Raw genomic sequence first — 22,152 nt, 5'->3', positions numbered from 1 at the left:
CGCCCGGTGCTCCTGGTGGCACCGACAGCGGCGGTAGCAGCTGCAGCCCCGGGGGGATCAGCCCCGAGACACTGCTGGTCCTCCCAGAGAAACCGGGAAAATTAAAAGGGCTGGTACACTTGCTGCTCTTTATCTTTTGGGGTATTTCGTGTAGTTAATAAAATAATTAGAATATCCCATATATTCAACTTAATTTTTAGATTTGAGGGTTTGGAGTTGATTTTTTGTGGGGTTTTGGTTTGGTTGTTTTTCAAAACACAGACTTAAAGTTGTTAGCAACTGAGTTCCATAATGTGTCTTTGATTGCAGCAGCATAAGAAACTTTCTATTTTAATACTACCACTTAGTGCTTGAGAACCTACAAGTTTGACACCTGTCTGCATTTCCTCTTTTTACACCATAGACAGGAATTACTCACACATAAGATGTTGTAAGACTGCAAAGCTGGAGTTTGTTGTACACCTGGAGCAGGTGTCATGAACAGCCTCATCCCTCTGTCCTGCAGCTCCATGATGAGAGGAAAATGGGCTGTGTTGCTGTGGTTCAGCAGCCAGGCTGGAACAGCAATCCCAACTCCCCGAACTACTACTCCTGCAAGTGACCCAGGAGGTAAGGCACAGATCTGATTAATTTTGTTAATAGGACTTAATAAGACAACTTCCCACCTCGAGAGTCAGGTGAACAAGGAGCAGGGTAAGGAGGGGGCCTGCTTTGACAAAGTGCTTTGTCCAGCAAAAGCCAGTGACAGGCAGTGACCCGAGGCAGAAGGAAACAGGAAGTGAAGCAGCTCCTACAGACGAGAGATAAGGAAACCTCTTCCTAATTACTGCTTCCAGGTTGCAAACAGGCCAAACTACAAGCTTTGGAAAGGGAAGGCATGGATTCAAACACCTGAAACATTACTCTTCCCTCTGCTCCAGTGTCACACTAACAGCTGGGGTTAGTGTGCAGCTGTTTTACCAGCAGCTTTCATCACAGGTCGAGGAGAAACTCTCTCTTCATAGCAGACTACTTCTGAGGTTATTTGGAGTCAAGGGAAGTTTCAAATGCACTTCTGCTGCAGAGAAGATGGGGGATAACAGACGCTTTGCCAGAAAGTTACATGAGCCACCAATTGGAGGCCTTACTCCTGATGGCCTCAGTCATTCCGAAAAAGAGTTTCTTAGTGTACAAAAATCTTATGCCAGTATTAAAATAATTTAACCCAGATGATTTGCTAATGAATTTACCAGAAATCTACTTTACCAAGGTACTTTCAGTGGACAAAGGGAAATCCATGTTCACACGCTCAAGAGGATATAGAAGCCATTTAGTTAATACTCAAATCATCTGCCCTTGCTTGTCTTCCCTTAGGAGCACAAGTACCCTAAGTACAAGGTGTGACAATATATTTTTTTAAAAGCCTCCTTCACTCTGTTTCTGGGAGGCAAGTTTCAGAGGAAACACCACCTGGAGCTGTCATGGAGATTACAACACATCTTGCAGTACTCATGTGTTAGTACCTCCACTTTTGTTCAGCCTGTTGACCACAGCACTGTCCCCTCCCCTGGTGCTTACTGGCAATACAGCTGCTTTGTACAGAAGGAACAAGTTTTAACTGAACTTTTCTGGTGTGGACTGTGATTTTACCAGAAAGAACAGCCCCAGTGTGAGCCCTACCAATCCAAACTTCCCACTGTGGCAGCACAAAGGCTTGTCTAAATGTGCCACTTTGTCACAGCAAGCACCTAGCTCTGTTGGTTTCACCTTGGCAGTGGAATCCATCACAGGAAAGCTCTAAAAGGAAAAGCTCTAATATTCATGCAGTTCTAGTAAGGTTAAGTTTGTGCACTGTCCTTCAGAAATTTTGAAAGGTTTTTATTGCAAATTTACTGGTTTAAGTGATGTCACGTAAAAAGAGTCAAAATCAAGTGTACATTGGTTCTGGACTTTATACTGAAGTCACACATGATGAACAGCTCTAACTCTCTGGCACCATGACTTTCACCATCCCTTCCATAACAGTTTTCCCACTTTCTCTGACCTGACATGATACAGAAATGTGTGCAACAGAACCCTTCAGTCGTTCCACTTCTGCTGCAGCTGTGACTTCTTCACCAACATACAAAGGAGCTGGAAAACGGATCTCCTGGGAAAGAAATATACATCCTTGACCAGGCATTTTGGTACCCAGAACTGCAGAAATAAGCCCATTGATCAGAACTCCATGGACAACAGTTCTCCCAAACCTAGACTTCTTCACAAACTCTTCATTTAAATGCAAAGGATTTGTGTCACCTGTTAAATAAGAAAAAGTAACTACATCATTCTGTGTAAAAGCCTTGCTAAGTTCAGCTTTGTCTCCAACTTTTATGTGTAAATTCTGAAATATGGGATGTCCAAGTAGTGAGTTGATAAACGTTAGCTTTGTCAAGGCTCTTTGTTGGAAAATCCCTCCAGAAATCCCATGTCTGAAGGGCTGAAACATTTCCAGGAACTCCTTCTTCACACAGCCGAACCAACAACCGCATTCAGTCCAAGACTAATTCTCTACTGTTGCCAGATAGCGCAAGCAGAAACGGAGATGTCTAGTTTGGGGAAAGAAAAAACCAACAGAAACTGAACAACTAAAGCCTTAAAAAATCCCACCATCAAATGCACTCGAAGTTGAAAATACTTAAAATTTTCCTTTTATATGCTAGATTAAAAACTTAGAGCTATGCCTGCGCAGATCTTTGTCTAGCTGTGGCTTCAGAAACAAAGAATTCTCAGAACTCATTTTATTAAGCAGCATCCTCTGGAAAAAATAAGCTCTGGAAGTGCACGTTCATATATGCATTGTTAAACAAGGTCAGCTGACAGTGACCAATAGAAAGGCAAAAAGTGGGGTAGGGAAAATAAAACCTGGACCAACATGTGGGTCATGAACAACACTTGCCAGAAACTATTTTCTTGCAGATATATTAATGACATCAGGCTTGTCACTGGACAGAAACCATAAAGTAATGAGACAACTGCTACTGTCACATTGTACAAGACTCATTTTAAGATCAGAACTGCTCAAACACAGGCCCACACGCCTGCACTGACAGGCACTTTATTCCCAAACCAAGGCATTTTTGCATCTAGGCCATCTTTCTATGAAAAGGCAGCAGGCTTAGGCAGCCTGCCAAGCTTAGAGCCAGAGCTGACATCTGGGGGAAGCCACCCAACCCTGCAGGGCTTTACCTGCAGCACCCGGAAAGCACACCTCCTGTTCTGGTAGAAGCCGAGCAAGGTTAGAGCACTCCACAGCTTGACAAGGCCACTAAATAAAAAGAAAACAAAATATATTAATAAAATTTGGGGGGTTTTGTTTTCCTGCAGCATAGACATCTCAAATTAAAAAAAAAAATGTTATGCAAAGAGTAACAAAACCTTAACAGTTTAACAGCAGATAATTTCACCAAAGAGTTCTAGTAGCAAAACTGTATCTTGAAGGATTATTGCAGTGGCTGCAGTCTCTTGTCTTTGACACAGAGATATGTACCGTAACCTCAAGTTCACTTTACCAGCCCTGTTCTTGTTCCCTCTGTGCATTTAAGCTCCTTCATCACCTAAATCACCTGCAGTTGTCATCACCATTTAGAGTAACTATCCTCATCTTTACTACAGAAAAAGATTTAAAGTCACTACTTCAATAGTGCTGACTTCCTATCTTAAAACCATTAAAACCATTCTGGTTTAAACCAGGAATAATGTACTGATGCACAAAGTTACCAGTAATTATTTTCTGCATGCTGTATGCACGTATCTGCAAGTTAGGCTTAATTCTTCAAAGGCCATTCTTAGTTTAAGAGTTCTGTTTTCTTATGAAAAATACTTTCATGGCATGGAAGCACGTACTGACTGCACCTTACCTGCTAATAACTCTTAATATGGCAGACAGAGTTTTTTCCTCGTATGTTAAGACATCAACAGGCAAAGCTGCTCCAACCTATGAAGAAAAATGGTTTTTTAGTAAGTATCACCCTATTGCTCCTATCATGGTTTATAAGCAACTGATTTCACCCCCAGCATGTGACATCATTAAAGGTGTTACAATTACACTCAAATCTCACACAAGTGTTTCAGCTACAACACCACTGGAATTTAAACAGCACCCTTCCTCTCAGAGTTCTTTAGAAGCCACTTTTATTTCCACATTACACCTGGAGAAACACAGACCCAGAGGTGATGCAACCTGCTTAAAGTCACCTAGCAATAAACAGAACAAAAACAGTACTGTGGACCTTCCCATCCACAAAGCTGTTCCCTTTTTAAAGCCTCTCTACAGCAAAAGGATCAATACCACAAATTCTTAAAAACAAGTATCAAAGAATGGTTTGAGCGGAAGAGACCTTAAAGTTCACCCAGTTCCAGCCCCGCTGCCATTAGACCGCTTCCACTAGGCCAGGCTGCTCCAAGCCCGGTCCAACCTGGCCTTGAGCACTGCCAGGGATGGCTGAAGCCGCTTGACTACGGGCACCGAACAGAAATGCACAGCTTCACTAGGAGCAAGTCAGAACGAGGGCTGGCGGGCAGGTGACCGGTTACCGGAGGGTCGAACCCAGAACATTTACCCTGCCTCGCCTGCTCCTTCGGCCCCTGTCCCCCGGCCCGGACACTGCTCTGCAGCCAGAGCGGCTGTTCCAGGAGGCAACCGCCCGCTCCCGCAAGGCTCTCCCGGCCGAGCCCGGAGCCGCCGGCCAAGGACAGACCCCGATCCCGATCCCGGTCCCGGTCCCGGCCCCACCTCTCCGTGCAGCTCCCTCAGCGCTGTCACCACGAGCTGCTTGAACTGCGCGGCGTTCGGCCGGGCCCCGCCGTCGGGCAGCTCCCTGCAGGACGGAGAGCACAGGGGTCAGGCGGGCTCTGCGGAGGCCCGGGGGCCCCGGCTCGGGGGGGACAGGGGTGCCACTCACAAGCGCACGCGCAGGTAGTGATGCTCGGCCGCGCGCCGCAGCACGCGCCGCTCGAACGCGGCCGCCGCCATTCCCCGCCCCGCCGGGCCGCGCGCGCCGCCGGCCCGCCCCTCCTACGGCGGCCGCGCAGGGTCACCGTCGCCACGGCAACCGCGCGGCGCCTCCTGCGCGCGAACGCCAGAGGCGCGGCCCGCCCGCCCCGAGCCGTGCCCGCTCCGCCGAGCGCCCGGCCAGGGGCCCCGGCACCGAACGCGCCGTGCGCCGAGCCGAGCACAGCCCTGCAGACGGAGAGGAGCGAGAGCAGTGTCTGAGTCTGACACCAATCTCTGGGAAGCGGCGGGAACAGATAGTGTTTCCAAGTGCTGCACGCAAGCTTTTAACTTCACTAAGGCAAACACGGCACGCTGCACCACAAACATGCTGTTGGAGACGGGCACGCAGAGATGCTCCTCCGCTTCTCCAAATAAATGTGTTGGTCCCGAAGCAGTGCCTGGTGAAGGTGCTGTCTGGCACCAGGTTACGAACACTGAGGAGCCTCTGCTGCCCCAGCCTCGGTTTTGCAAGGACACACAGCTGAAACAGCTTGAGAAGTGCACAGAACGACGCTGGCAGCCTGTCTTTGCAGCTCACCAGTCAACAGCTATTCAGATGATAAAACAACACAATTTTAGTAGCTTGTACCTGATCTAAAGATTGGCGTGAAATGTATCCTTACCAGAGAAACAGCAGAAAGGATGGAAGTACGTTTGCTCTGCTGAAATAGTTAACATCCTCAAAAGAAATTCAGAGAATCTCCCTTCTTTTACCAAAAGCTTTATCCAGGAATTAGCATCGACACCAGCACGGTAACACTGCAGTAGCCCAATGGACAGATGACGTGCTTGAGTCAAGGCCCAACTCACAGGACACCTTTTGCCTGCACTTTCACACAGCTCAGTCTGTGCAAAGGTCCTGCATGAGCTTTCTCATGCTTAGCACCACAATCCACCTGAACTCCGTTCCTGGGCTGACTTAAAAACGGTACATAAACCACCGGACATTCAGAAATAAAACTTCAGCAAAAGCAAATTCTATTTCACATGTACCACAGTAATTTTCAGATTGTTAGTTAGGTTAAATAAAAGGCAGCTTGCCACATAAAATTCAGTAGCTGTAAGTGCAGGCTAACACAAGAGCTTCAGGAATACTGTGTTTCTCCGGGGAACTGAGAACCAGTTATTGCAATGCTCAGTAAATCAGTTCTACGATAATTTGGCAGGCTTATCAGAGCAGCCAGTTTTATTGGGACCAACAGTACCTACAGAAGTTGGTATTACTTTTAGGATATTAGTAAAATTTCATCACCAAGCAGCAAACCTTGGGAGATCAGGTGCTGTACAAAATCTCTTTTGGTTATTGCAGTAGGGCAAGTGCTGCTCTCCATGAGGCTCTGGCAACAGGAACTCAGGCATTCCAAGTGTATCCAGGGAGCTGCTGTAAGGCTGGGGGTTGTGTCAGCTGCAGCGAGTCAATAATGAGCACACACAGGACTGTACAGGAAGGCTGGACACAACAGGTCAGTTTTTTATTAACCAAAAGTGAAGCTGAACCCCAGAGTGGTTTAACTTGTTAAAACCATATGTTTATATGGCAGATATTTTTCTTTCATGTTCGACACTACAGTGCAAGAACCAAACTTCGCAGCTGTTCATCCTTTGAGAATCAAGTAGTAAAAATAAAATGAATTAAAATAAGGGTCCCTCAATGAATCAATTAAAAAAAACATTTAACTCAAAAGAACAGACCAATTTTAAGAACTGTCTTATTAAATTCTCCCAAGTGAAAGACCTTTAAAAGCACTTGGAGCCTTGAGGTAGCAACTTTATGCAGAATTTAATTCCCCTCCTGCCCCACAGAGGAAAATTAGTAGCGCATTATTAGCTCCAGCCAGCTAAGCTGTGTTGAGTGTCTCCTGTGAGGTGACTTTCTCTTGCCTCTTGAAATAGCAGTGTAGTGCTGCAGAGCGCCAGGAGGAATCCACAGGGAAGGCCTCTTGAAATAAAATTTATGGTTTGAAAAAAGTTAAAATGATCAGCAATGACTGTAACAATAAAAATTATCTGAAGTGAAAAAACCCAACGTGTTTGTATTTTGGAAAGACTAGTTTACAAATACAAGTCAAGAACAAGAGTCTGCTTTCAGCCAACGGAAAATAAAGAATGGAAGTGACATTCAAAGGGGTTTCGGAGGTTTTTTGCCCTCTGTGCAAAATTGCACTTTGTTTTTAAAGTTTTAAGTTTTGCACTTTTATTCTAAGAAAAGAGCACTTCTGCCCTTTTTTGTTCTTTTACATTGTCAAACCTGTGCTGTGACATTAGACAGAAATACCAGGTGCCAGGATATTTAACCACTGAAAGCTCCTCTCACTGACTTCACAACAATCACAAGCAGGGAATCACAAACAGGAGATTTGTCTTCCTCTAAGCCCCGAGAACGTGATCCTCCGTGCCCACTTTGCTGCTGAGCTGTTTTATTAAACTAAATCCCTCCTTAGTGCCAAGTTCAGAGACTCTGTGGCAGATTTACTGAACACTGAGCAGTAACAAAACACCTGGGCTTATTCTCAGTAACAACTGCAATGAACAGAGTGTAAAGGAATGAGCTGAGATACAGGGATGGGGCAGATGGTCACAGACAGGTGCTGTACTCGCTCCCTGGACTTAGTATCAGCACTCGCACATGGCCCAATTTTGCTCACTGCTGGTGCTCTAACCAGATTCCTGGCAATATTGAGTATCTCACCAAAGCTTTTCACTACCTTCATGCTCCAAAACTGTACAAACAGGTTGGTTAAACTAGACTAAACTAATCAGGCACATTGCACATTATCATTCTTAAATGGATCAGCTCCAAGTCAGCTGCCTCTCTACACCATGGAATGATGCTGCACAGACCCTGGATGCAGGATGGCATTGCCCAGAGAAAGGTAAAATTTCAAAAGCTTGTTCTTGTTCACATGGGATCCCAATCTTTTGATTTTATATTCTCATCTTTTCCTTTGAATTTTAGAAGCCATCAAATCCTGCCTTCCAGGCAGAAGTATCTCAAGAATCTGACATCAACTGCCTGTGTTTGCCTGTGCTGAGGTTACAGCCCTGTCCTGCACAGAACCAAAGGCATTAAGAACCAGAATCCATCTGTAAGACAGACCAACCCGCCAGTCTCCTCTGGATAAAGGAGAGGATATTCTGCCTGGGAGCAACAAAGGCCAGCTGGTGATTATTCACTGCAAGTTTCTCTTTAGCTCACATGACAGTTTAGGCAACACAGAAACTCAGGCTGGTTCAGAGACCAGTTCATGTTTGGTTCACAGGACAGTCACAAGCTGGCTTCAGAAACACCCTTTGTCATGGAGCCCAAAGTATCTTAAAGTTATATCTGCTGTCACTGCAAGGAGCTGATGTTTTTTTCTTTTTTTAAGTCTTTTTTTGTTGTTGTTGGTTTGGTTTGGGTTTTGTTTGGTTTTTTAAATTCTGTGATGAAAACAATTATTTTTGTCTTTGGTGTTAAACCTTGGAAGCATGAGTGAAAAGTACCTGCTGCTTCTTTGGCTGTAATTTATGACAAAGAAACAGCCCAGGAAAGCAAGGGAAATCCACTGTTCTAAAATACATGCAGTTTGAACAGCCACTAGACATCACGACCAGGACTTTAATAATATGGAAACACCAAGTTCAGTGGTGTCCATTACAAATCATTTGCATTATATAAAAATATGACTGCAATTACAGTAACTGGACAACAGTCATTCAAATTTATCAACTTTCCATCTTACTCATATTGCAGGAAATGGGAGAAGCTCATCCAGTATGGGGATAAAAGTGTCCAGAAACCAACTCTGTGATGCTAAGCATCTCATGTCTTAGACAAATGTCCACTGTAATAATTAAAAGCAGGAATTCAAGATTAGCATCCTTCCATTCTTGCTTACATGGCCATGAATAAAAAGAGCAGGTTCTGTTACACTACTATTCACAATTAAAATTTATAACCCCATAAAACACCAGTATGTTTTGCATGACCTGTGGAAGAATGCAAATTCAAAGGGTTACTAGATTTATTACCTCCAAATTCAATGTCTTAATATATATATTCTATTTGTACACCATAAAAATGTCCTTCTTATGGTCTGACTCTTATTTAGATAATACCCTGATAAAATCTCAGCCATATGCCAATTAAGGTCCTTAAAGCTATTGAAACAGAATCTACCTAATAAATGCTGCAAATTTAACAGGTATTTTAGATCATTAGCTTAGTTATCACCTAAACCAAAAAGACTCCTCAAACACACCAACTGCGTAGTTAGCAAAGACATTTGCTTTACAAAGTCAAATGTTGCCAACTTTTGAAAAGTTTGGCAAATCAACGTGGCATTTGGAAGCAATCAAGTGTCTAATGAAGTTAAAATACTGTGAAATGTTAGGACTAGGGGAAGCTCCTGCAAACAAGTACAGAAGTAGTCTTCATTTAAATTACAAAACATTCACCTCCTTAAAAAGCTTTAAAACTGACCCAGTCAACAACTGCACCCTGGGAAATATAGCAGTATAAAGGATCTCTGTAAGCAAGAGAAGGTCATATATTGTGATCTCACCACCATAAAATGTACTCAGTGTCAGGAACAAGGCGCAAATTTGGGGACATGACAATTACGACACCTTCAGGCCATTTGATCTGAACCACTGCACTTTGTTGGACACCATAGAGTAAACCAATTTTCTTTGCTGCTCAGAAAACACTTAAAATATGTTTTCTGCATCTGGTTGCTAAGCAGACTCTCCCAGTCCCCAGCTCAGTTTACTTGGTTTAAAGAGCTCTCCATATTTATTACCTGCTCCTTTCAGCAGGTGGACCAAAACTTCAGTGCCATCTTATTCATTGGTTCCATCGATACTTTAACTTCAAACCCAGATGCTACGATTAAAAGCAAATTTGACATTGTGTAAGGAAAAGCATCAGATGAGGGAAATCAGCCTGTAAAAGGCTTGTATTCCACAGGCTGCCTCTGCAGAACAGGCAACCTCCCACTACAGAATCTGATGGGACAATTTATCCCAACAGTAACACCCAGAAGGAAGGAGGCTTCTATATCTTGCACACTTTGGGTTTCGTATCAGGCACTTGAACTGTTGGACAGATGCCATTCTGAACCAAGTGAACATAGGGTTAGAATCATCTTTAATCTAGGTCTAATAATGAAGTATCAGCAGCAAAGTGGAGGCAGGGAGTGAGCAATCCATCTGTGCTGAGACTTGTTTATGGTTTCTAAAATGCCCAAGAAAACAGCAGAAGTAACTGTTCCGTAGTGTCCGTTGTCCTTGTGAGTTGTGTTGCTGATAGGAGGCTTTTCTGTGTCTTGAACTAAGAAGGCATTGAGGTACCCTGTGCCTAATTCCCTGGATCCATCAGGTCCATGCTAGAGCCAAACATTGCCACCAGTTGCTCCTCGTAATGTGTTATATTCCTCTTCATAATGTCCATGCAGGGTCCAAGCAACCTCTCAAATGCTTGCACATCCATGACTGTAATGGAACAGAGGTGAAAACAAGACTGTGTCAAAAAGGATACCAAATACCAATCTGGTTTTTGAATTCAGAACACAGACCTTCAGTTCAACCCACTTAGGGCTGAGGATTCAACAGAAACCTCATTCAACAGAAACAGAAATCACATTTCTGATTTCCCTCTGTACTGTTATTTGGAGAAACAAGATTAATGAAATAGAAACTTGATCTCAAGGATAAATACAGAAGCCAAATACACCCCACAGTGGTATTAAAAGATGACCTAAAGACTATGTGTGACAAGTACAGGCCACACACAGAGAAAATAGAGAATCTGCCATGAGGAAGCAACTTCCACTTGGAGCTCCACTCCAGCCCATGCTCCTGGCTTCTGGAATCTGACTGCCAATTACCAAACAGTTCCTGGGTTTTGAATGGCTGCTCACTCAAGCACAGACCATGACACAAGCAAAGAACAGAAAAGGACGACTACAAACATAGACCATCTGCTTACCTAAACATTTGACCTCCCCAACAGCATAGGCAGAGGCTGCTCTCGGTTTGTTGGTAACAAGTGCAAGCTCTCCAAAATACTGCCCTCTGTGACACCGGGCAATCTCCACTTCTTGATTAGCTTCTTTACTCGTCATAGTCTGTCAAACAGCGCAGTTTCATTATTTGCACACAGTTCTGTCCTTGTACAAGGCTGCAGTTAATCCCAGATACTTTACACATGTAAAACAGCTCCTTGGTTTCAGGTCTTTAACCTAGCTGCTCCCAAGTCATGGTGGAACACCTCAACAACATGTTCAGTTGGAAGTTTGGTAAGAAAAACACGTGCCAGCCCACAAGTTTTGAGACTGGCAGGTATCTACTGCTACAGCTTTGGGAACTGCTGTTACCTAGCCTAACACAGACTTTATCATGCACCACAGGCTGTTCCCCTGGCTGCTTCAGACTGTACAGAGATCCATTCAAATGGCAACATCTAGTGTGTCACTAGAGATAACAGACCCCACATTTTGTAATGTGCAGTCTTCTATAATCATGGAAGAAAAGTTTCATCTCCAACCTTAAGGCCAGGGAGAGTGTAACAGGTTAGTTTGCAGAGCAGCAGACAGAAGCAAAAGACCTTTGCACTTCAGTAAAATGACTTCTGGCTGCTTCAGAATGGATATGGGAGTTTACAACCTACATCACATGAATGACGATCAACATAATAAAACAATATGTTAAAATAACAGGGTGGGCTTTTTCACATCTCTTGTATTAATCAATCAAATCAGGGATTGATTAATACAAAGCCTAATCACTCAATTTGATCTCACCTTGCTTTTAATCAAGATTTTTACTTCTCCAGATTCTACAATGTAAAAACAGTCTGCTTTGTCGCCCTGTGAAGAAGAAAAGGTAAAATAAATTCTTTTTTACTTGACTGTGAAAGTATGCATAAATGGTATTAATGCATTCACTTTGAACTGTCACCAGAGGAGCCCACAGGGAAGGAACTATTAGTGCACATCATTCAGTAAGAGGGCAGGAGAAAAGGAAAACACAAAGGAGATTGATGATATATAGCAAAATCACTTAAACACAAATCTTCTGATCCCAATGGAAGTAGGCAATAGTCAGTGAAATTAAGCAGAACCTAGAATTTTCAGAAGCAAATTTTAATAAAACAGGGATTTAGCAACAGTGTTTCTTTCAGCAGGAAGAAGGTTCCATTAAACTCTCCGTGGCCCTGCTTAAGCAGAGGGGTTGGACAAGGTGACTTCCAGGGGTCCCTCCCAACCTCAACTCTTCTGTCATCCTGTGAGAGGTTCTGGAACATTTTTCACATCTCTCTCAACCTCATCATGTTTCAAATCCTCAAGTGATCCCAGTTTACATCTGCTCTGGAGAGCTGCACCAGCACTTTATAATTTTAAAGTTTTATCTGTGACAGAAAGGACTTTCCCTCTGTATTTGCCCCTGTGGGCCTGGCATAGGGCTGGAAGTCAGAGTGGAGATCTGCAACGTGCCTCCTGCTACAAACCAAAAGCAAAGGGACTAAAGGCTTCAGGGAGACAAAGGCTGGAAAAGGGACTGATAAGGGAACGAGAGCAGCTCAGCAGAAAAACCTGAAACAAAGTGAGGAGAGAGAGAAATCTGACATTAAGTCAAGTGGTCAAGGAGATAAATGTGATGGGAAGGATGGAGAGAAATGGTTGTGACTGGAGTATGAAATATGGGCTGGGAGAAGATGATGTAAGATTTAAACATGGAGTTATAGAAAAAATTAGGCCTTTAGCTAAGCTTCCTGGGGATGGTCATAAGTCATCCAGTGCAAACTTTTCATTCACCACTGCCAACTATCATAGCATGAACTAATGCTCTATGATAACTTCTGAAAGAGTAACTACTGAAAGAGTACTTTGTTTTTAAAAAGAATGGAAACAAACTGAGTGGGAGACACCCTCATAACACTACTAACAATTTTCAAGTGCTTTAAAGCTTACTGCCCTTAACTGAAGGGTCAAATTCCAGGAAGGTAATTAAAATGTAAAATTACAAGAGAAAAGAGGTTCCTGGTATTGATGCAACTGGTGTAATGTAAGAGTTATCATATCTTTTCCAAGCACAGAATTTCATAATCTCTAACAGTGTATTACCATCACCCAGACCTACACAAACTATTAATCCTCCTTTTAAGGATAATTACATCCTTGTCCTTAATTCAGTTATTAAAAAAGATTAAAATCAATTGTGTAATTGGATCACTGATGGTGTGAATTCCCAGTTTTGAGACTGATTTATAAGCTCTGATTTTGCTGGGAGTTCACTTTTCTCAGGGTCTCAAGCAACAAGAGTTTCAACTTTAAAAACTGAGGATATTTTTGGAGTGAAGTAATTTGACAGTTATCAGCAAACCTGTTTCCTATATTCAGTTATCTGACATTCAAGATAATTAAGATCAATTATTCTAGACACTATCAAGGAGTCGTATTCTGTCTATACAACAAGAACAACGTTGTAACCAAATCTGCAGTTTCAGGTAAGCCTTTCTTGCATTAACTTCTACTTGAACTAGAGCACTTTTACAACACAGCAACCCACAGCTAAACTTGATGCAAAATTACAGTATTTCATCAGTAACAGTGTTCCAAAAAGTTATTTGTGTCACAGCCAAAAAAAAATCACATAGTTATAGCTTGAGTTCATCCAGCATCATGTTCCACTTCCCTGGCCTTGATCTACTGCAGCAGACAAAACATTCACCAGCCACCAAAGGATGTCAACTGAAGCCAGACCACACCACTGAAATACCTCAGGAAAGCACAAGGAAAAACAATGGTTTCAATTAACCCTGACAGTTTCTTAGAGCTAGTGACTCCTTGTTTTTTCTGGTCATAGGGGCCTAGGAAAACTCTAGATGGGGGATTTCATGGAAAACTGCATAGACATTTAATTTCAGCTTCTGAAGGCACACTCATCTTGAATCCATGCAAAGACTACTTATAAAACATAGATGAGAGAAGACATACCCAGAAGCTAAAGTAATAGAATAAATTTGCAGCAAAATACATACTGTCCATTCCCCAAACATTCAAGAAGTGCTTAAATAAATTAGAAATATTAAAAGAATAAATGCCAAGTTGGTCCAAGTAATAGAACTCTGCAAGTCTATTCCAAACAGAAAAAAAAAAAAGGAGAATGATAAAGAGAAGTTTAGATTTCAAGTACCTGAGAAATGATACGTTCCCCATCTTGATACACCTTCTCTCCTATAACATCCACGATCTTCATTCGCTCTGATGCCTGGAACAAAGAGGAAAATTAAAAATAATAATCAATTATAGTTCATCTCTATGAACTCTCCTGAATCTCTATGACCCCTCCTGAAATGAACAGGCACTCACTAGACACACAAACACACAATTTATAAATACAGCCCCAAAATGACATCGTTGTAGTACTGCAACACAGGTCTCAAGACAACCATAATCAACAGGGAAATAAAATGATCTAGTGTCCCACCCCTGTGCTTGTCTTACCCCCACATTAAAAAGTACCTGATTTGGCTGGTTTAGAGCAAAGGGGAGGGAGAAAAAAAAAATTTTCTTTAAGATTCAGTTGAAATTTGAAGAAAACACTCAGAAAAAATGTTATAAACTTCCTAAGGAAAAACTTAAATGAGAAATACCAGCAAAACATTTTTTAAAATATTTTAACCACTATATACTTGAACATGTGTGTAGGAGGAATTGTGTCCAAGAACTCATTCCTAGAGTGAACAGGAAGGTGACATGACAAGGACAAGGGCTGTGAACTGTTGGCAAGCCCTGCAGTGGGATGCCCAGCAGCAGGGGCAGGAGGGCCCACCTGGCATGCCAGGAAACCTGCTTGACTCTTCACAAACAGGAAGGGAGAAATAAGAGTTATCTCCAGTGTTTCCCACCACCTATTTAGAACCCCGCAAAACAATTTCATTGCTTCAGAGCAGTGCAAAAAATCATACCAAGAAAGGAAGAAAATCCTAACAGTTAAAATTCAGCAGATGATTCAGTTGTAATCAATCCATTCATTCCCCAAATGCACCTTCCTCTTGCCTGTGTTTGAGAAATCAAATTCTGGTCCATGCATGATTCAACTGAAATGTGTCATGCAAAAAGCCATCCAGTGCTAATGAGTTATTTTTCTGTATCTTTAAATATTTGAGTCATTTCTGTGCTCAAAAAAAGTCACATTGATGGAACCAGTTTAAGCCAGGCACTGAGAGAGAAGGTGTTGTATAATCTACCCCTTCCACAGCTACAACATATGTCCAAAATAATACATAGTAGAGGCTGTTGTTCACACCTAATGACACTTCACAATTTTGTAATCTTCTCCCAAAGGGATTAAGAGCTCAAATACTAAAGATTAATGCTGGAAAAGATTTTTTTATTGTAAGAAAACAAAGAGAAGTTAAATTATGGTTTAAGGCAAAGACAGACTAACACCAAAACAAACTGGTCAGTTCCAAAAGCCCTCTGACAATACAGAGTGAATCAATGGAAGTGACAATTTACACACTGTTCCTAAAGTCAGGCACCACACACCCCAACAGGACAGTGTCATTGTGTTCCCAGGTAGCAGTGCTTCCCTTTAGCAGTTTAACTCCTGAATATCAGTTAAGCTTAAAGCAAGACAACCACAGCCCACACCTTTGTCTCAAATTTAAAACCATTTCTGGCTGATAAAGGCCAAATATCCCAGTGACTGTATCCTTACTTCAGTATTACACCCTCACAGGAAACCACAGCCCCGAGTTCCAAATTACACTTTGATACCGGTTTCCTGATACACATATAGGTGTTTTTTTTGTTTTGTGGGGGGGTTTTTTGTGTAAAGAACTTAAAAAAAATCAGACTGAGATAAAAATCAGCAAATCGCTACCATGATTAAAGGATCTGGTAAAAAAAAAAAAAAAAAAAAAAAACAATTTCAGCAATACAAATTTTTACAAAAAATTTCTATTGCTGAAATTGTTTTGTTAATTTGTGTAATATATGTGATACCAAAGCAGCACTTAATATTTTGTTCTGAGCAAAAATGACAGATTTCTGATACAGCAGGAACACTGACTGGAGCTACTGCTAATGCAAGAATCTGATGTAGATGTCTCTGAGAGGTTTTACCTCCAAGGATTTAAGAAGGGGCACAGACTCAATAAATAATTCATATGTCTTCCTCTTCTTCGCATTGTTTTTCAGTATAATTCTTCTGAACGTCACCCGATCCTGCAAGAAACAGCACAGAGAAATACATTATTCCTCTTCACCAAAATGGTCCCTGTTTAAAGAACTGACAAAAGTGAATGAGTATTTACAGCAAACGCCAGGGCTGGGAAAGCAGCTGCTAAAGTGATACCAAAAGTGACTACAACAGCTCCTGTTAGAGTACTTCTGGCAATAACAAACTGAAAAACAGGGAGCTGTAAGACCTGGTCCTTCTCAGACAACCATTTAGGAATTCAATTTTTATTCTATCTTATACTGTTTTTCCCGGTTGAGTTTTGGGGCTTTGTTTGCCTGTTTGGTAATATATCTTTCATGCTTCTGCATTAAATGAAGAAGTTTGGCTCTTCCTGCTGAAGCCAGTGAAAACTGGCATTTCCAGCACTTGTAAACTGGCATTTCCAGCACTTGTGAACTGGCATTTCCAGCACTTGTTAAGGCAGCTGCAGAACTAAGTCTGAATTGGATTCTTCTCCACTTGAGTCACAGATTGCAAAAGTTGGAGATTTATAGGGGTCTCAAACAGGTCAGGAACAGAATATGAAACAGCAGCATGCTTGTTCACTCCACCTTCTCAGATCCAAGAGCCGGCTTCTGGAAGGACGGCTTCCCGAGTGCCAGCTGTCTACGCGCTCCGTAAGGAAGAACTGCTCGGGGCGTTTGTGAAGCCCGAAGGCGGGGCAGGATCCCCCTCCCCGGCCACAGGGCGGCGCTGCGGGCCCGGCACCGGGGCCCGGCCGGGCCCGAGGGCTCGGGAGCGCCGCGGCCCAGCGGCAGCAGCGCGCTCCGGTGCCGCCGGGACAGCGCCGCATCGGCCCCGGCAAACGCCGGCCGGAACGGCCTCGGGAGAGCTGCAACTGAGCCGCACGGACAGCCTGAAGGGAAGGGCACCTGCCCACCCCGTGTTTCTCATAGCGTCTGCCCCGTCTGGATCCGCGCAGGATCGCGAACCTAGCCAGAGATGCAGTTTGCCTTGCACGGGTGGGGCCGTAAGTGTCAAAATCAGAAAGCCAGAGGAAAGGAGCAGAAATTTGGCTAGGAAAATGGTACCAAAAAACCTACAATTAGTAGAAACATCCTGAGAGCCATTCCTCCAGTTCCCAAAACCATCAGCTGGTACCTAAGCAGCAGCATTTTGAGGTGAAGAGGTATTTTCAAGTAAGCAGATATTTTTAAGGGATGCATGCTGCAAATACGTGTAACAAGGACTAACAGAGGAACTTTAAAATTGAAGGGTGAGGAAGATGAAAGGCAGGGTGGTATTACTGTTATCCAAAGGAGAACAAGAGATGATAAAGCATAAGGGATTTTTCAGTTTTTAAAGGCATTTTTCAGTGGTAAAAGTCTCTTCAAATGTTCATGTTTGGAGAAGCAGAAAGATGCAGAAACAGTGGGGGGATTGTAAAAGCCTAAAAAATCAGAATTCACCTGCTTGAGAGTATCAGTGAGGGAGGAGAAGCAGCAGTATTTGAATATAAAAAAGCCAAGCCGTGAAGGCAGCATGTGAAGGCAGCACGTGTGGTAATAAGGTTCCCCCAGACACATTCAGCAGCAAAGGCTGAGGACGCTTCCCTCCTCCAGAAGGGACCCACTGTGATAACTGCTTTGTGCTGAGCCTTCCAGATTTCTGTTGGCCTAAGCCTGCAATGCAGCAGGAGTAATCCACACTTCCCAAACGGCACATAACCAAAGAGCTTTAGCAATGACTTCTACAGACTAATAAAAATATGTTTAAATTGCATCAGGGACAAAATAGTACAATAAAACATGGCAACAAACAGAATAACTGGAAGAAATAACTGAAGTTTGAGAGCAAAATGCAGCCTTAGTTAATAAAATGTTCACAGAACAGATGACTAGCAAGAGGTCCCTGTTCATCTACACCTTGCTAATTAATTGAACATAATCACAGAAAAACTAAATCCAAAATTAACCCAATTCATGCAGTTCTTTTCAAAGGCAAACTGGAACAAAGAATCATCTTCTCATTTTCTTCCTTTTATAAATGAGCTCAGTTTGTAGCTAGCTGCTTTGTTCTGTCTTCTTCCAGAAATGAGATTCTGACACTACTCCCCGGTTGATTTACCAAACTCTTTTCTTTCACCTCACAAATAAAAGAGAAGTCAGATCTCCCAGCAAGCGTTGAGATTGCATAAACAGCCGTGTGTAACAGCCTATCAGTCCTACAATCAAGGTCACAACACACAGCCAACCCCCAGTGATAGTTGCCGAGGAGCCCAGGGCACACAGACAGCACACAACACTTGTTTGCTTCAAAGGCTCGCTTGATCGCACAATCCACTTATTATGCCAACCCTCACAGATGAGTAAGAGAGCACTGGGAAAATAACCCCATCCAAATAGTGCAGAGAAAAGAACTAAAAAAGGAAACTAATGGCTACAGCTTCACATTCGGCACTGCTGGGCTAGAGACAAAGCAACACCATCATTTAGCTTGGTATCTCATAGGTCATGCTGACCCAAGAGCCTCTTCCAAGGTAACAGAAAAGGACCAGAAACATCATGACAGTTTATTGTGAAGGAAAACAAAGCTTTGGGTAGTTTTCTGACCTCTTCAAATTACTAATATCCTCAAGAAGATATGTAACACCTTCCCATTCCATTAAGAGACAAAACGGTAGGAAGGTGAGTTGAAAATAAAGGACATCATTCAGATATTGTTTCCTCCTCCCAAAAAAAAAGTGTATTAATGCCTCCACTGTCCTCTGCAGGATGAAAACAAAACCAGGAGGCTTTTTTCCCCCCCTAACAAAAGCCACAATTACAGCAAAAGCAAAACTATAAAGGGACAGATAGAACTAGTGATATACTTTTTACAGACAAGTTGTTCCAGCAAGTCAGCCAAAAAGATTTGCACAATGGATCTATCATGCCAGGAGATGAGAGAGCAGATCCTGATAAAATACCTATGAGCAGAGGAGCCATATACCAAGAGAAGCTCTGGATACCGTGAGCTACTGCTTAAAATATTATGTATGTAAGAGCAACTTCCTCTCCTTACCAGTCCCCAAAGGGCTCCTTCTGTTGTGGCAATAATGGTGGCAGCTCTAGGAGTGTTGTACATCAATGCCAGTTCCCCAAAACTGCCGTGATTATCGTAGCGGCCCACACAGCGAGACTGGTTGTCTTTTGCTACAACAATATCATAGAGTCCTCTGGAAAACAACAGAATAAACACTTTTTATTAGACAACATTCCAGTACAAATCTCGAAAACAGCTTTTTGCTGTTATGCAAATGGTCCTTTTATTGCTGTGTGAGATGAAACTTTTTGGGCTTTCCAATTGCCTGATTCTCGCCTGCTTCTATCTACACTATTTTCACCATAATTGTCTTTTAAAAAAGCATTTCACTGTGGATAGATATGGGCAGGATCTACTCGGTCTCCTCTGCACAATATTTTGACGTTGCTGTTCTGGCCAGGGTGAGAAGTAGTTTCATCATCTTTAAAGAGCGACATTTCACAGCATGTGTGTTACCCAGTGAGGCCTCTTTAGAGTGACTCAGATCCATCTCTACCCATTTTCTCAGTGACAGCATTGCTGCAGGACCTTTAGGACACGCTCAATCCAACTGCTCACTTGCTACTAACGGGTTTGTCTCAGCTTGGGGTATATCATAACCCCAAGATGCTCTAAACCCTCTGATACCTAGCCAAGATCTCTGAACAGATGAAGAGGAAATGTCCAGCCACCAGAAATCTCCTTGCACTTTTTTTCATACCCAGCTGTAACCTGTTAAAATTTGAAAGGCCTCCCTTGCCCTGTTCTCCATGAGGCACACTTCCTGCATTATAATGAAGTTAAGAGAACATTATTCCAGAATTTACAAAGAATCAAAAGATTACTCTGATGAAGTGCAGGTACAAGTACAGCGAGTCAGAAGTCAAGACACAAATCTGCATCAAACTACACTTTTTTTAAAAAAAAAAAAAAAAGCTGTGCACAGAAAGCTAGCCCTTTGAAAGTCAAACAAGTGTCTGTAACACCTTCAGGACTGTCATGCTTGGGGCTTTAAAGAATAAATTAAAAATACAGTTGAAGTAGGTTTGATTAATTCTTAGCTATGGCAACAAAGATCGTTCAGGGACTACCCACTGGCTTAATACACTTCACAAAATATATCATGCCCAGGAGAAAAGCAGGTAGGGAACACCTTCCTGGCTTTAAGCAACTGAATACAGGTATAATTTTCCTGACAAGTTTAGATCTTTGCCAGAAGAAATAGTATTATATCCCACAACATCACCAGGCACATAAGAAGAAAAAGGAAAAAGAATGACCAGAAATGGTACTAGGTGAGGAAGGTGAGGAAGGCAGGCACATGAGACTATAACAATCCTAGCAGACACCTCTTCTACTCTACTGCTTACTCACACCTAGGAGAGTAACAAACCAGCAGCATACTAAAAGTAAACTAGAAAAGGATTAGTGTTGATGGAAAGTGTCATTAATTCTTGTAATGTCTGATATCTATTTAATGATTCTCTGAGAGGCACCAGAGGCAACAATCTTCAGAGCTGTTTTTTTGATCTGGAAGAGCCAGATGTGAGCACCTTAAGCAAAAGCAACAACAACTTCTCCCCATCTTTCAGCCTGAAAGTCACTTACTAGTGCTATTTATTTCCAAATAACTATAGCCACATAACCTTCAGCCAAGCATTCAGCTGTCTTTAGCCCAAGGACTAAACTGGTGAGGCAACACTGCGTGACCTTGGCTCAGCTTTACTGAGAAAACTGTTGCTGAGCTGTGAGAGAGTCCATGAGCTAAAGCCCTGCAAGATAAGAAGAATAAAAACAGACCAAAGTGTAATTGTTGAGATAGTAATCATTACAAGCCCAAGGTGAAGCTCAAGTGAAAAGTACTGACATGAAAAAATATAAAACCCTCAGGCAAAAAAAAAAAAAGCAAAAATGCAGCTCAGCAAGATTGTAGATCAGTCTGTTCCAAGAGGCAGCAGAGGCCAATGCTGCCCCTCCTGAGTGATGACTGGTCCATCAGCACAGACCCAGCAGGTGCTCTCCTCAGCAGTGATGAGCATCCCATGTTCAGCCATGCAGCACATTCCTCTGAGCTCTCCCCTCCATGCAGAGGGCACTAAACACCTGCTGCATCCTCAGGCTGCACCTGCCCTGCCTGCTGCCCCTCTGTGCATGGTGAAAGACACTGACACGAGCCATCTGGTGAAGAAGTACTGCAAGCAGAAGGAAAAAAAGGCCTGTGCCAGAACACAAAGTCACTGTTCATTTAGACAGAAAGAAACTTATCCTCAGGAATATTTAGGCATTAATTACTTGGGAGTAACAAGACATGCCTACTCATGAAAGAGCCAGAGTCCTCCAAACTTGCACTTGCAAACAAGTGGAAATATTGTGGTTTTCCATAAGGTCCAGTATTCTGCTATTCTTTTGCATGAAAAAATAAGCGAGTGGGAGGTGGAGGAAGACTGGAAAGGGAGAAAGGACTGAAAATTCCTAACTGCAGAAGTTATTCCTAATAACCAAATAGCCAACAAAAGAGTTGCAGCTGAGTTACTTCACAGCAAAGGCTGCTATGGTGTCACTAGACAACACCAAATTTAATTTCCTCCACTGTACAACCTTTCTGCCACATACTTTTAACTTGGGAATAAAACAAAACAAAAACCTAAAAGCCTGAAAACCAACACAACTATCTCTTGACAGAAAAAACCTGTTGTGGAATAACATAACATCAGTAGAACAGAGACCATAGAAGCATTTACCTGAATATCTAAGATAAGGTTCCATTTCAGTTCTTCATTTTAGGTTAAAACTCATAGCAGGGAGCTTTTGATAACCAACAGGATAAGAGCCTTGCACAGAAACAAATCAAGATAGACTGATGGTATCTAACATTTTTGAGAGGCTGCCAAACCGAGTGTTAG

At 42.6% G+C, this 22,152-nt stretch overlaps 3 protein-coding genes across 4 annotated transcripts in view; all 3 read right to left on the bottom strand.

Annotated features, from left to right (window-relative positions):
• Positions 1-1,836: 1,836 nt before the first annotated feature.
• On the bottom strand, positions 1,837-2,467 carry HTD2 (hydroxyacyl-thioester dehydratase type 2). The gene has a single exon (XM_069028220.1). The coding sequence runs from the start codon at positions 2,465-2,467 to the stop codon at positions 1,961-1,963; it is 507 nt and encodes a 168-aa protein (XP_068884321.1). The 3' UTR covers positions 1,837-1,960.
• On the bottom strand, positions 2,192-5,018 carry RPP14 (ribonuclease P/MRP subunit p14). 2 transcript variants are annotated; one of them, XM_069028222.1, is made up of 5 exons: positions 4,923-5,018; positions 4,754-4,838; positions 3,879-3,955; positions 3,208-3,286; positions 2,192-2,277 (listed from the first exon to the last, which is right to left on the bottom strand). In XM_069028222.1, exons 1-5 carry the CDS (start codon positions 4,991-4,993, stop codon positions 2,254-2,256), a joined length of 336 nt encoding a protein of 111 aa, XP_068884323.1. In that variant the 5' UTR covers positions 4,994-5,018; the 3' UTR covers positions 2,192-2,253. The 2 variants fall into 2 exon arrangements, with proteins under 2 accessions (XP_068884323.1, XP_068884322.1); XM_069028221.1 differs by lacking the exon at positions 2,192-2,277 and adding an exon at positions 2,480-2,567.
• Positions 5,019-6,454: 1,436 nt separating this feature from the next.
• The window catches only part of PRKAR2A (protein kinase cAMP-dependent type II regulatory subunit alpha), a 60,019-nt gene continuing 44,321 nt past the window's right edge, over positions 6,455-22,152 (bottom strand). Inside the window, exons 6-11 of the mRNA XM_069027602.1 lie at positions 19,250-19,403; positions 16,129-16,230; positions 14,192-14,266; positions 11,797-11,862; positions 10,983-11,121; positions 6,455-10,486 (exon numbers count right to left, since the gene is read on the bottom strand). Of these exons, the coding sequence (XP_068883703.1) occupies positions 10,353-10,486; positions 10,983-11,121; positions 11,797-11,862; positions 14,192-14,266; positions 16,129-16,230; positions 19,250-19,403 (670 nt within the window). The 3' untranslated portion in view covers positions 6,455-10,352. The remainder of the gene's footprint in view (positions 10,487-10,982; positions 11,122-11,796; positions 11,863-14,191; positions 14,267-16,128; positions 16,231-19,249; positions 19,404-22,152) is intronic.

Source organism: Aphelocoma coerulescens, chromosome 12 (genome assembly GCF_041296385.1).
Source record: "Aphelocoma coerulescens isolate FSJ_1873_10779 chromosome 12, UR_Acoe_1.0, whole genome shotgun sequence".
NCBI lineage: Eukaryota > Metazoa > Chordata > Aves > Passeriformes > Corvidae > Aphelocoma > Aphelocoma coerulescens.
Note: the sequence above shows the minus strand (reverse complement) of the source record. Positions and strands in the feature narration are given on the sequence as shown.

Coding starts and splice junctions, on each gene's coding strand:
- HTD2 (XM_069028220.1), bottom strand. CDS start 2,467: ATGTTTCAGCCCTTCAGACATGGGATTTCTGGAGGGATTTTCCAACAA.
- RPP14 (XM_069028221.1), bottom strand. CDS start 4,993: ATGGCGGCGGCCGCGTTCGAGCGGCGCGTGCTGCGGCGCGCGGCCGAG. Junction 4,839..4,922: donor CACTACCTGCGCGTGCGCTT/GTGAGTGGCACC, acceptor TCCGTCCTGCAG/GGAGCTGCCCGACGGCGGGG. Junction 3,956..4,753: donor TGAGGGAGCTGCACGGAGAG/GTGGGGCCGGGA, acceptor TTTTCTTCATAG/GTTGGAGCAGCTTTGCCTGT.